Source organism: Sorex araneus, chromosome X, assembly GCF_027595985.1.
Source record: "Sorex araneus isolate mSorAra2 chromosome X, mSorAra2.pri, whole genome shotgun sequence".
In the NCBI taxonomy this organism is placed as follows: domain Eukaryota; kingdom Metazoa; phylum Chordata; class Mammalia; order Eulipotyphla; family Soricidae; genus Sorex; species Sorex araneus.
The window spans coordinates 288,370,969-288,385,428 of NC_073313.1; the positions used below are offsets into that span (position 1 = coordinate 288,370,969).

A 14,460-nucleotide genomic window follows, 5' to 3' on the forward strand; every position below is an offset into this window, starting at 1 on the left:
TGAGCATCATGGGGTGTGGCCCCCAAACAAGGACAAACCAAAAAAGAAGTTGTGATACAGAGATACAAGGGAATAGTATGCAGCCAGAAGAAATGATGAAAGCATACAGTTTGCTGCACCATGGACAACTCTGGATGGCGTCGTCATGTGGAGTGAAATCAGCCAGAGGGAGAAGAGCGGTACTAATGATCTCTGTCATCTGTGGACAACAGAGATAAGAGAGGAGACAGCACCTGACCTTCGCCCTTGGAATACAAAACCTTTGATGAATGGGGCTGGAGCGATAGCACAGCAGGTAGGGCATTTGCCTTGCACGTGGACAACCCGGGTTCAATTTCCAGCATCCCATATGGTCCCCTGAGCATTGCCAGGGGACCATATTCCCCTGGCAATGCATTCCTGAGTGCATGAGCCAGGAGTAACCCCTGTGCATCGCTGGGTGTGACCCAAAAAGGAAAAAAAAAGTTGATAAGATACTACTTACCACATGGCTCTCAATGGAGAAACGTTTAAGTAACAAGTCCACTGGGGGCTGGAGAGAGAGTATGGTGGTTAGGGGGCTGGCCTTGTGTGCACCTGGCACCACATATGGGCTTCTGGGTACTGCCAGGAAACCATCCCTGAGCTCAGAGCCTATGTCTGAACACCATTAGGGCTGGCTCAAATCAGCTCTTCCTCCAAAGAATCAACAGAAGCCTGGGCAGAGCATGTTTCTCCCGAGCCCCTCATGAGGGGCAGGCACCTCCTGGCGGTGTGTCCAGCCATCTCAGAGGGCACCTCGTTGGGTCGAGCCCCAACCGGGTGTCTATTCCACCGGGTCACCTCCCCTGAGGTCCTGTCTCCCAGCGTGGCTGGACTGGGACTTGGCAGTCACCAGACAGGTCTGGGTGGTGCAAGCCAGGCCCCCTCTGTTCTGGTGCTGGGAGACACTGCAGCAGGGTGGGGTTGCTCTTGCTGCAGTGCTCAGAGTGCACCTGGAGACCAGTTTCCAACCATTTTCCTCTGTGCTTTATCTCATGTTAAGCTATAGAGTTGGCTGTCAGCCTCTGGGTGCTGCTCCAGCCCTCTAGTTCTGTACCTGAGTTTAAGGAGCGTGTTGTTCTGAGCGCCCTTGCAGTGTGGCTCTGATTCCTGCTCTGTCTGTTTTCCAGAAGAGCTACTTTCTGACGGGCTCAGGAGATGGAGCAGCCCCGCTCAGTGCTTCCGTGTAGCGTGTTGCTTAGTGAGTGACTTTCCTTTCTCAGCCCCTGGAGACCACAGACGTGCTGTGGACTTGCGCTGATTTACATGTTTGTGACACCATTTATAAGGCTTTCCTGCAGAGGAAATGATAGTTTGGAAAATCTCCCTGCCATTTGGCAACTTCTGTAGGAAACCGTCGAGTGGAAGGTTTCATGCCACTGATTGTCTTCAGGAAGCGGCCGCAGACGGCCCCACTCCCGGGCGTCGGCGGGGATGCGGCTGAGCTGCAGGCCGGGATGGGTTTTGCTCGTGTCTGCTCCTCCCGAGAGTCTGAGCTCTGTTTTAATTCCCTTTCCCTGTGACAGCGTCTCCCCAGAGGAGAGTGCTTCTTTGAAGACTGAAAGTCTATATTTGGTGATTTACTCTCAAACCTTAATTCCACACAATGGATTGCTTCTGAATTTGTCCCCAGTGTCCTGGGTACCCGCTGGGGATGACAGCACGGAGAGAGGCTCAGGCTACGTGCGTGGCCGGGAGCTTGACAGCAGAGCTGCGGGCAGCCTGGGGGCCACCCGGGAGATGGGCCGAGGCCATCGCGGGTACCGGGCTCTCGCTGTGTGAAGGAGCCCTTGCAGGCCAGCATGGAAAGGGGTGGGGCGAGGGCTCTGTGGGCGGGGTGGCAGTGTGGGACCTCAGGCACTCCAGAGGCAGGGAAGGGATTCCCGCTCGCCTGCCTTGCCCTGCGTGTCTGCGGGGCGCTGGCGCCTTCCTCTCCCAGCCCCGGCCCCATCACACGGCAGGACGGAACGCCAGGAGCACAGAGAGCATGTAGGTGAGCCTTCTCCCTTTGCTCCCACGCATTTTATTTTTTATCTTTATAGAGTAGTTCACAACTTTGATTACATTTCATATTGGAGCACCAGGTCCACCACCATTACACCTTCCCACCATATTCCCCAGGCCCCAAGCCCTGCCCCCAAAGCAGAACCGAAATAATTTATTTTGTATTGCTTGTTATGAACAGTCCACTAAAAATGAGGCAGAAAAGGTTTGTGCTCAGCGCTCTCTTCCGAGAGATTCTTGCTAAGCGTCTGGGTCCTGGCCCTGGGAGAGGTTATATGGTGCCAGCAGGAGCACGTTCCTCGCTCACTCTTTCCCCCAGGTTAGAAATTACAGAAAAACTGAACAAAAGTTTGAAGGCCAATAGAGATGAACCTTTTGTATTTATTCCTTATTTTAAAAAAATAAATCTAAACAGTTGGCTTTATATATATAGCACAGTGGTTGGGCGTTCGCCTTTCATGCTGCCGACCCGAGTTCGATTCCTCCACCCCTCTCGGAGAGCCCAGCAAGCTACCGAGAGTATCGAGCCCATGCGGCAGAGCCTGGCAAGCTACCCATGCATATTGGATATGCCAAAAACAGTAACAATAAGTCTCTCAATGAGAGACGTTACTGGTGCCCGCTCGGACAAATTGATGAGCAACGGGATGACAGTGATATATATAAATACATATATATATGTAATGGTGGATAACAAAGAATAAACACCTAGAACGAGGGAATCTTTATTAGCTAGAGAAGAGCAGAGAATGGGCAACCCCCAGCCTCCCATGAGAACCCCAGGATTCTTTCCTGAATAATTGTTGGTGGGTTATCTGCCCACAATGAAGACCCCATTGTTTAACCCCCAGAGCTGGGGGTCTATCTTATGCCTGCTGAGCTGCCTCTGAGGGCCCAGAGCAGGCCAGGGCATGTCAGCCAGAGGCTGGTGGAGCAGATGAGCCTCCGGTCACACTGGCTTTGAACATAAGGGGCCCCAGCAGGGTTGGTGCTAGGTAGGTGCTGAGAGCAGGCAGGTGTCACTGGGGGAGGCGCTCAGAGAGCCCTAGTCATTCGGGTTGGTGAGTCTCAGAGCCGTCTTTCCTTCTCCCAAGATCAAGAGAGCAGAACCTGAAGGGTCCGTGTTTCATGGCTGGGGGCGTCCTAAAGGTAGGAAGCATCAAGGAACCAGCATTGCCCACCCAGAACTTCCCCTGACTCATCAGCCGGCTTCTGGACCCTGAAGGAGCAGGATGTGATTGGGAGGTTCATCTGGTCCCCTGCCTCTGGCGGCTGGTCATCGGCCCCTTGCCCATGCTGTAGGGTGTTTGGGGCAGGGGCTTCGGGCATACCCAGGTTCATTGCAGCTCTCCAGGCCATCCTCACAGACCCTCTGCTGGGTGCTTCTGTCTATTTGTTTATGGTTTTCCAACAGGTGGGTGTGCCCATTGTGTGAAGCTTTAAAAAAAATGGCTATAAACCAGTTTGGGGCTGGAAAGAAGCAGCTCTGTGGCGGTGACTGCAGCTGGGGTCTGAGGCGTCGTGTGTGGGGGAGAGCAGAGCTGAGCAGCGCCGCCAAGTGGGGCATCTGCCTGTGGCCGGTGCTGCAGCCTCACCTTGGAGCAGGAGCTGCGAGACGAGGGTCTGTTATTGGAGACACTAGTGCGTGATCCGGAGCCGCCCGAGAGAGATGCCAGTGCTGTCAGAGCCGAGCATCTAGACCTGGAAAGGGAGAGGTGGGGCAAAGCAGGGGTCCAGCTGCCCGCCCGGCAGGGCTGCAGCATCCGGGCCTTAGGTGTTTCTGCGTACTTCCCACGCAGCCGTTCAGAGCCTCCGCCTACACACAGGTGCTCGTCGGACTCTGAGCCCCGACACATGGGTCCGAGGTGCGGGTGCTGGCCCTTTCTGCAGGGTGTGAGGCAGCGTCCTCCACGCGTTCGCTCTGCAGGCAAGAAGCTGCACGCAGCGCCCAGGAAGCCCCCGAGTGGCACGCCTGTACTAGCGTGCCTGAGCCCTGACGTGGGGCCTCTGGCAGGGCCTTGTGCGTCGCCTGCCCGCTCTGCTGTCAGGACAGCTCCTTCCCCTTCTGGAAACCTGCAGCTCGGAGCTGGGCCTTCTCTTCATCCATATCAGACATCCTGGATCCACACGTGTTCTGTCTTTTCTCTTTTTCTCTCTTTTTGGGTCACACCTGGCGAGGCACAGTGGTTACTCCTGGCTCTGCACTCAGGAATTACTCCTGGTGGTGCTTGGGGGACCATATGGAATACTGGGATCGAACCTGGGTCAGCTGCGTGCAAGGCAAACACCCTACCTGCTGCACTATCGCTCTCGCCCCACACGTGTTTTGTCTTGTCCAGGACCTGCTAGCTTCAAGCCTCAGACTTGATATCGAGTCTCTGTGTGTGGGGATGTTTCAGGGATGCTGGTAGCCCCCCCGCCCCCCCCCCCCCGTGAAGTGCCTACTGGGTGAGGGAGAGGACAGGAGGCCCTTGAGAGGAAACTGTAGCTAAAATCATTCAGATTTGGCAAATGATGTTTCTAATGCTTCAGTGATAACGGTTCTATTTTAGTTGGCTTCCAAAGAAGTTGCGTTACTATGTACAATTTAACGTGTTTTGGTTCTCATACAGCTACGTTATTTCTTTGTGTGTGTCCTGGGACATCCCACAGCACAGCTAGTAGCTAGTGCTACCTCTGTGCTTTGTCCCCAGCCAACATTGTCTCTTGGGGACATTTTTATCTATGACAGGAAGTTTCAGATCTGCAGAACTGGACATTTCCTAGGCCACCGGGGTTGCCAGAGGCAGTGCCCGGGGTGCGGGCAGAGTCCTGCAGGGGCTGTGCCCTGACCTGTGGTGTCTGGGGCCGAGAGGAGAGGAGCCTATGGCCCACACAGCTGTGCAGCCTCGTGCTGTGTGTGGGCAGCTGCGGGTCTCCGGTCAGCAGAGCCCTTTCGGCTCCTGCAGTCTCCAATTTCTATCCCTGTGTGTGTTTTGTCCAACCCAGGTGCCACATTGGAGGAGATAAACCAGCACTGGGACTGGCTGGAACAGAACCTGGTGCATACCTTGTCTGTCTTTGACAATAAGGACGACATCGCCAGCTTCGTCAAGGGGAAGGTAAAGGTAGGTCCTTGCTCAAACGTTTCTCTGTATTTTCCTCTTTGGGTTTTTTTTTTTGAGGGATGGTTTGGGGTCATGCCCGGTAGTGCTCATGGATCACTCCTTGGGCGGGGGATGGGGAGGGGGGCCATATGTAGTCGAAAGGGATTGACCCAGGTTGGCCATGTGCATGACCCCTGCACTCGCTCAGACCACCTCCTGTCTCTACAGCTTCCTAAACACTGCGTCACGTTCTCGTATATCACACACACACAAACACACGCACACACGCGCGCGGGCGCATGTACACATGCACACACATGCACACACGCACACACGTAGACACATGTGCGCACACACACGTGCACACACAAACATACACATGCACATATACACACGCACACATGCACACACACGCACACACACACACACATGTGCACACCCCCCCTTCCCTTTGTTGTAGCAGACCATGGCCTGGCTGGGGGCTGGGGCTGGGCTGCATGGAGGCGCTGTCCCCTGGGTCCCAGGCTTGTCTTGTAGTCTGAGGCCGCAGGACTGGTCAGGTGAGCCCTGAGTAGCCCTGAGTATCACCTGGTTCCATCCCCGCAAGTCCCCAGATCAAACCAAACAAGTGAAGAACAAAAACAGTGCATCTTACTGAGAACAAAGGTGACCCTCTGCTGGCCACGCCAGCCTTGTGTCAGGCCATGCGAGCAGCGAGACGGGGCTGTCCAGTGGGTCACTCTTGCCCGTCACTCGAGTCCCCAGCACTGTCCCGGCACCGTGTCCCACGCCTTGGCTCAGATCCCGTGCCTGTATTCTGCCCCATTTGTTTCCGAGGGCGCGTCTGTTTCGGTTCTCCAAGGTACACATGGAGTTCTCCCCCTGCCAGGCTGCTGGTGCTGGAGCACGGGGCGACCTGGCAGTGGAGCCGTCTCCCGGGCAGGTGTTGGCGTAGCCCCCAGTTTGAACTTAGCCAGGAAAAGCTCATGGTGGTAGTTGTTCTTACTGCCTTTTCTCTGAAGGAGAAACTAAACAGCTGTTAGTTTATTTTGAAGGCTGACCTAGAGGCTGGAGAGCTCGCACAGCGGCTCCCTGCACGCGGCAGACCCTGTTTGGTCCACGCCAGGGGGAAGCCCTGAGCACCACCAGGCATCGCCCGGGGACCAAAATAACAATGAAGAATAATAGTAATATTAAACAGAGACTGACTCTAACTCAGATTCTGATAGTTCTTCGACTCTTCCCAGGCCGTTTACCAGTGACCTGAGTCCCTGTGCCGCAGGGAAGGGCAGGAGGGTCTCAGACAGGGGCGTCTGTGGGGGGGGGGGACGCGGAGCTGACTCGTGGGTGCAGTTCCTGCACCTGCTAGCAGAGCCCCGCCCCCGCCAGGAGCAGCGGAGCACCAGCTAAGCAGCAGTGAAACAGGAGTTGGAGCGCGAGGCTAGTAGCCCAGCCTGGGTCACACGGGTGATGGGCAAGATGTGCCTGGCGCTGTCCCGTCCCCCACCCTCCCGCTCCCGGCCTCCTCATGTCGGGGCCCACTCTCTGCAGGCGCTGATCATGGAGGAGGCCCGCAGCCGGCTCGCGGAGCAGGAGGAGGAGCCCGAGAAGTTCCGGGAGGCCTGGGTGAAGTTCGAGGCCAGGTTCGGCTTCCCGGAGGCGGAGAGGCTGGTCACCTACTACTCGTGCTGCTGCTGGAAGGGCCGCGTGCCGCGGCAGGGCTGGCTGTACCTCAGCGCCAACCACCTGTGCTTCTACTCCTGCTTCCTGGGCAAGGAGTGTAAGTGGCCTGGGTGCCTGCCCTCGGGGTAGGGGGCCGCGTTCCCACGGGACGCACAGGCAGGGGCGTCTCCCGCAGGCGGTGACTTGGTGCGAGCTGGCTTGGCCTGGGAAATGTCCATCTGGGGCCATGTGCTTCATGCAGCTGCTGAACAATCTTGACTCTTAGTTTGAAGCAGGGTGTGACCACAGACGGCCCGATGCTGCTTCCCAGGCCCCTCACCTCCTCACCTCCTCTGGGGCCCGCAGGAGCCCCTCTCACTCGCTCACCCGACAGCCCAAGGACAGCAAGCCCAGGGAGGCCGTGTTCGTGGGACTCACTTTCCTGTTGAGCTTTTTTTTTTTAAAAAAAAAGTTATTAGTGAATCGCCATGAGGTACAGTTACAGACTTACAAACTTTCGTGTTTGCGTTTCAGTCATACAATGGTCGAGTACCCATCCCTCTACCAGTGCCCATTTTCCACCACCAATGGGCCCAGCATCCCTCCCTCCACCCCCACACATTCCCCCCACCCGACCCTGTCTCTGTGGCAGGGCATTCCCTTTTGCTCTCTCTCTCCTTTGGGTGTTGTGGTTTGCAACAGAGGCATCGAGTGGCCATCATTTGGTGTCTAGTCTACTTTCAGTCCACATCTCCCGTCCCAGGCAGCATCTCTCATCCCGAGCAGCATCTCCGATCCCGGGCAGCATCTCCCATCCCAAGCAGCATCTCTCATCCCGGGCAGCATCTCCCATCCTGGGCAGCATCTCCATCCCGGGCAGCATCTCCCGTCCCGGGCAGCATCTCCATCCCGGGCAGCATCTCCCATCCCAAGCAGCATCTCCCATCCCGGGCAGCATCTCCCATCCCAAGCAGCATCTCCATCCCGAGCAGCATCTCCATCCCAGGCAGCATCTCCCATCCCAAGCTCCTGTTGAGCTCTGGTCCCTTCCTAGTGGAGTACAGGTGCTGGAGCCCCGGGGTGAGGCGATGCAGCCCGAGTGACCCATCAAACCCGGATGGAGCACCCCAGAGCAGGAGCAGAAAACTCCTGCTCCCGGGAGACGCCTTCCAGAATGGCTGTCCACAGGCCCCCAGGAGGCACAGTCGCTGGTCTCCGTGGGATCTTTCTCCCCTCATGCATCTCCCACTCCCAGCAGGAGCCTCTCCTCTGTGAGGCGCCTTGTCCCGGTGTGCCCACCCTCAGCCGGACTCTGCCGGGGCCAGTCACGCCCTCTGCCGTCTGAGCCTTCCTCACAGCCTTCCTCTCCCTCTTCTCCATTCCGGATTCTGCTTGGAAATGCCGCTCTGGGACTAGGAGGTGGCCTGGTGACAGAGCACACGGCGTCGGCAAATTCCTCTCTGTGCTTCTAACTTTACTTGGTCTGGGTCACCTTTAGGGACCTTCCCTGGTCCCCTGACAGTTCTACATTTCTGTGTCTCTATTTTGAGACCTGCCAAGTCAGAGTTGCTTCTTGGTTTTTGCATCTATTTTCACCATTTGAACAAGGTCATCACAAAATAGATGCTTTATGAGTGGAATGATGGTTTCAGTAAAGTATGTGTGTGTGAGAGAGAGGGAAGAGAGAGAGAGAGGGAGGGAGGGAGAGAAAAGGAGGGAGAGAGGGAGAGGGAGGGAGAAAATGAGAGAGAGGGAGAAGGAAGGAGGGAGAGAGTGGTAGAGAGGTAGAGAGGTAGGGAGGGAAGGAGAGGAGGGATAAAATGAGAGAGGGAGAGAGGAGGGAGAAGGAAGGAGAGAGAGGGAGAGAAGGAGGGAGAGAGAGTGGGAGGTAGGGAGGGAAGGGGGAAGAGGGAAGGAGAGAGAGGGTGAAGGAGGGAGAGAGGAGGGAGGGAGGCTAACACAAAGCAGTTAGGAGTAGCTGGGGACACCACAGTCAAGCCTCATGCTGAAATGTAACCTAAAATTATCAGGACACTGAGATATGATTGCAAAATAAACAAAAGTGAAGCCACTAAGTCAGTCCCTCCACTGTTTGCAGGAAAAACGTGCTATTTCCTGACATTTAATAGTTACTGTCACTAAACCTAAGGTTTTTGGATGCTAAAACTTGGATAAAATAAGTGGTTCTGGTATTTCATAACATTTATCACTTTTGGCTGTTAAGTATAGTCTTTCCTGCATTCGCTATGTTTTAGCAACCATGCCTAGTGAAACATCTGGGAATAGAATTCTTATTTACAAAATCAACTGTTTGAACTTTTAGTTTAAAAAGTTGCATAAAAACTGTTTGTGCCCTGACAACTGTCATTCAATAGTCTGAAGGCTCAGGCCTTGTCTCTGCTTTACATTCTTTCCTCCTGTAGCTTATGCCATAAATGCTGCTTTTGAAACAAGTACTTATGTGCTTCGAGAAACATTTGCACATTTTGCAAGTATTTCAAGTTTAAATAGTCTTGAGAAAATTTTCATCTTGTTAACTTGGTATTTCAGAAGAGTGTGTCTGGTGTGTGTGTGTGTGTGTGTGTGTGTGTGTGTGTGTGTGTGTGTGTGTGTTCTTGAATCTTTAAAGAACTGTGCCCAGAGCCAGAGCTGGTTTCTCCCCCACACTGCGCTTGCTTCTCCACTCTGGTCTGGGCGTCTGTGTTTCCACGTCCCGGACGCGGTGCCGTGTGCGGGGACACTCAGTCTGACTCAGACCAGACGGTGAAGTGCGCCCTGGCCGTTTTCTCTCGCAGTGAAGCTTGTGGTCCCCTGGGTGGATGTCCAGAAGCTGGAGAGGACGTCCAACGCCTTTCTGACCGACACCATCCGGGTCACCGCCCAGGGCAAGGAGCGCGACTTCTCCATGTTCCTGAGCCTCGAGGCGGCCTTCAGGGTCATGGAGCAGCTGGCGGACGTGACACTCCGGAGGCTCCTGGACAACGAGAGCTTTGAGCTGGACCCCCCACTGCAGGACCCCGGCCAGGTCACCAAGAGGTCAGTGCTCGGGCCAGCCCACTTGCAGTCTCGTGGACACAAGAGAGAGGCCCCGGTGGGGGTGAGGGGGCTTGTTATTCATTTTATTTATGCAGCAGACTTGACCTCTGGGGGGGTGCCAAGGTCACTTCCCTCCTGACTCATTCCACTCAGCATGATACTCTCCAGGTCCATCCATTTATGGGCAAATTTCATGACTTCATTTTTTCTTGACAGTTGCATAGTATTCCATGTGTAGATGGTTTCTTTATCCACTTGTCCATCCTCAGGCACTCAGGCTGTTTCTAGATCCTGACCATTGTGAACAGTGCTGCAATGAACACAGGAGTGCAGATGGTGTTTCGGCTTTGTGTTTTTGGGCCCCAGGGTATATTCCCAGGAGTGGTATTGCTGGGTCAAATGGGAGCTCAACTTCTCATTTCATTGAAAAATGTCCATATTGTTTTTCAAAAGGGCTGGACCAGTCGGCATTCCCACCAACAGTTAAGGAGAGTCCCTTTCTCCCCACATCTGTGCCAGCACTGGTGGTTCTTGTTCTTTTGGATGTGGGCCAGTCTCTGTGGTGTGAGGTGATATCTTATTGTTTTTTTGATCTGCATCTCCCTGGTGATTAGTGATGGAGAGCACTTTTTCATGTGCCTTTTGGCCATTCGGATTTCTTCTTTGAGGAAGTTTTTGTTCACTTCCTCTCCCCATTTTCTGGGTATTTTTTCCTTCTTAAGTTCTCCCAGTGCCTTGTACAGCAACCCCTTACCCGACGAGCATGGGGTGGGCAGTTTCTCCAGGCTGGGGACTGTCTCTGTGTCTTGGCCGCTGTTTCCTCTCCTCATTTACTCTTGCTGCTTGTTTTTCTCTCCCTCTTTCTCCAGGGACCTTGAGGCCCGAGCGCAGAATGAGTTCTTCCGGGCCTTCTTCAGGCTGCCCCGCCAGGAGAGGCTGCACGCAGTGGTGGACTGCTCCCTCTGGACGCCCTTCAGCCGCTGCCACACCCCCGGGCGCATGTTCGCCTCGGACACTTACATCTGCTTTGCCAGCAAGGAAGATGGATGCTGCACTGTCATCCTGCCCCTCCAAGAGGTACCGGCACTGCTGCGGGCTCGGGGTCAGCATCCGGTGGGGAAGGGCTGCTGAGGGCAGCGTGCGCGCAGCATGACCCCTCGGGGCGTGGGGCCTGGACTAGGACGTGGCCCAGGTACTTTTCCTGGCAGATGCTTTTATCTGTTCCTATGGCAACCTGGGACTTGCCTGGCAGTGATGAGTGAGCGCAGAGCACTCTAACCTCTCTGCTGTTGGAGTTCTGTAAGAGCCGCATGCCTGGCAGTGAAGCTTCTCCTAGGAAGGGTCCTTCCTGTCCGCTCACAAACATGCAAAAGAGAAAGGCACGCACAGAGAGCATGTCAAGGAAACCAGTGTCAGGTTGCTTTGTTGCCTCTGGAAGCTTCCATTGCCTTTGAAGGCTCCATGGGCTGGAGCTGGTGCTTTGTGCAAAGGTGGAGGGTCACGTCCCACCAGCACACCCTGGGGTGACCTCTGGAAGCCAGGTTAAGAGGAAGGCCCGGCGCTGCGCCCCGCACAGCTCCACAGCCTCCTCCCGAAACTCTGGCACCACCTTCTTTCTTTATTAAAAAACAAATGTTACTGAGACACTGGACTGGAGCGATAGCAGAGCGGGTAGGGCGTTTGCCTTGCACGTGGCCAACCCGGGTTCGATCTCTCCGTTCCTCTCAGAGAGTATCCCGCCCGCACAGCAGAGCCTGGCAAGCTACCCGTTGTAAAAAACTAAAGCACGCCAAAGGGCGTGTGCACTTGCGGGCTCTCCGGGCGGCTCTGTCTCACCGCCCACATTCGGTGCTCTGGAACCGCTGTGTGTGTGTCAGTCAAGGGCAGGCCATGGAAGGAAGAAGGCCAAACTGGTTGCTCGATCATTTTATTTCATTCTCTCTCTCTGCTTCTCTCCCGGCTCTGGATCTCTCTCAGGATCTCTGGATCTGGCCCCCAACCCACTCTTACAGCCTAGTTAAATCCCCCCAGCATGAGGGGGTTGGGGCGTACACATAGGTGTGGTCACAATGAATAGGGTAAGGTTCCTTTCCCTCAGGGGATGCTTCTCCTAGGACTGATTCTCTTTCAGCAGGAGGATCCACCCAAGGGCAGAGTCCCATGAGTGTGTTTCTCCTCTCCTCTCCTCATCCAGCAAACATAAGAATTCATAATATTAATCATTTTGTATGGACACAATAAGAAATGCATTAAAGCTTATAGAATTGCTCTTCTGGGGCCATCTCAATCTCAGACTACAGTGCTCAGGCCAGATCAGACTTTCCTATCCCTAGCAGGGTCCTAGTCTCGTGATTACTTTTGGATCATGACAGCATTTGTCTATGATCAAGCTCTTAACTTATAGTTAAGAATTAGGCACTTTGGCCAGGCCCATCTCGATGCCAGGGTAGCATATAACTCACCACTTGCCCTGGATCCATCCTGCTTTTGGGGTGCTAGGAACTGAGGGCAACTGAGACTTAAGTGGAGAAAGCAGATGCCTGGGAATGAATAATATTCGAATCCAATTAAGTCCCAAGTTACAAAAGCATAATATTGTCTTCTTGTGTCTATACAAAAAGGACATTGCTTTAAAGTAAATTTTTCAAAAGGCATAAGGAAAGGAGAAAGGCAATATTAACTTATAATATAAATTCAGTATCCTAGGAATATCTGACCTTAAAAATTAGCAGAGTCAGGTTAGGGGGAGAAGCTGATTAACTCTTTTTGGGGAAGAGAGCATAGAGAAGTGATTACAGCTAAACAAAGGGATGGGAGAGATTCGGGAACACCTTGATGGGTGAGACTGGGTTAAGCCTAAACTCCAGGAAAAACCGGGACAAGGGGGCTGGAGCAATAGCACAGCAGGTAGGGCGTTTGCCTTGCACGCGGCCGGACCTGGATTCGATTCCCAGCATCCCATATGGTCCCCCTGAGCACCGCCAGGAGTGATTCCTGAGTGCAGAGCCAGGAGCAACCCCTGTGCATCGCCAGGTGTGACCCAAAAAAGCAAAAAACAAAACAAAACAAAAAAAACGGGACAAGCTACTCATGGCAAGGGGGGAGAGGACAAAATAATGTCATCCTGCAACCCGTGGCACATTCGATATGCCAAAAACAGTGACAACAAGTCTCACAATGGAGACGTTACTGGTGCCCGCTCGAGCAAATCGATGAACCGCGGGACGCCAGTGCTACGAGAGTGCTATGACTGAGGCACTGTGATTGACGCAGTTCTTCCTAGTTGAGTTTCTGACACATAGTGCTCCAGTGTCAGCCCCCTGCCCCGTGCCTGCCCCCCCCCGCCCGTTTCCCAGGCTCCTCCCACTCCCAGCTGCTCCCTGGCAGGCGTGTCAGAGGCCGGCTGTCGACTGTCGTGTTTGGAACCATGTGTGCAGGCTGCTGCTCTGCGCTCGGTGCCCACACCCCACCACGCTTCCCTCCCCCACCTGCGCCCTGCCCACCCCTGCAGCTCGCACCCAGCCGCGCGGGAAGTACCGGAGCGATGATGTCTCCCCACTTCCATGCTTTCTCGTCACCCGTCCCGTTCCTCTGTGTGCCACAGCTGGGTGAGGACATCTGGCCTTCGTGTTTCTGCTGCTGGCGCCCTTGCTTGCCGTGTCTTCCTCCAGCCCTGTCCCTGAGTGGCCTCGAACCGCTGGGTGTCTCCTTCCTGCAGCCGCTCTCGTGTCTCGTGTGCAAATAGCTGTCTTGTCCCTCAGCCATTCCTCACTGGCTCAGGGTGGATCCCGTGTCCTGGCTGTCACCCTAAGTACCGAGACGCGACTAATAATGGCACATGTGTCCTTCAGGATGACGTGTTTTGGGTTCTGGGTTTTTGGTTCTGGGGGAGTTTCTGGGTCATGTGACTGCTCTGGTCTTTTCTGAGGACTCTCCACACTGTTCTGCAGGGGTGGAGCCATGCAGCATTTCTGCCCGCAATGAAGGAGAGTTTCGTTTTCGCCACAACCTTGTTAACACAGATTGTTCCCAGATTTTAGTTTTTTTAGCATTTTCCCTATATGTGCCATTTTTACCTGTGTGAAGTAATAGCTCATTGGCATCTTTATTTGATGATAAATGGTTACTTCCTATTGGCATTCCATCTGTCTTCTACAAGGAAGTGTCCGTTCATCTCCCTCCGCATTCTGATAGGGATTTTAGTTTTTTGTGTTTGTTGATCTTTGAGGGTTCTTTGTATGCCTTGGATACTAAATTCTCTTCTCTTTCCACTCAGTAGGTGTCTTTTAGTTTCAGCCCGTGTGGCTTTTGCTCTGCAGAAACTCTTTCATTCGAGGTAGTCTCATGTGTTTATTTTTGTTTCTGTTACTTTTGCAGTGGAATCATGTCATTGAAAAATACCTTTGTGGTCCAAATTTTGGTGTGTTTTGCTGAAGTTTTCTTTAATGTACTTTATAGATTCTAGTCTGACTTCAAGGTCTTTGACCCACTTTGAATTGACATTTATGTAAGGTGTGAGATGTGGATCTCATTTTATTAAAAAAATTTCTGTTTGTTTCAGGGCCACACTCAGCAGTGCTCCAGGATTACTCCTGGTTTTGTGCTCATGGATCATTCTTGGCAGGGTTTGGGGGATGATGGTATGTGGTGC

The 14,460-nt window shown here is 53.8% G+C and overlaps 1 protein-coding gene across 1 annotated transcript in view; it reads left to right on the plus strand.

Annotated features, from left to right (window-relative positions):
* Window positions 1-14,460, plus strand: part of TBC1D8 (TBC1 domain family member 8) — an 86,339-nt gene that overhangs the window by 38,595 nt on the left and 33,284 nt on the right. The window contains exons 3-6 of the mRNA XM_055121849.1: window positions 5,014-5,132; window positions 6,663-6,891; window positions 9,569-9,809; window positions 10,679-10,886. Coding sequence (XP_054977824.1) covers window positions 5,014-5,132; window positions 6,663-6,891; window positions 9,569-9,809; window positions 10,679-10,886 — 797 coding nt within the window. The remainder of the gene's footprint in view (window positions 1-5,013; window positions 5,133-6,662; window positions 6,892-9,568; window positions 9,810-10,678; window positions 10,887-14,460) is intronic.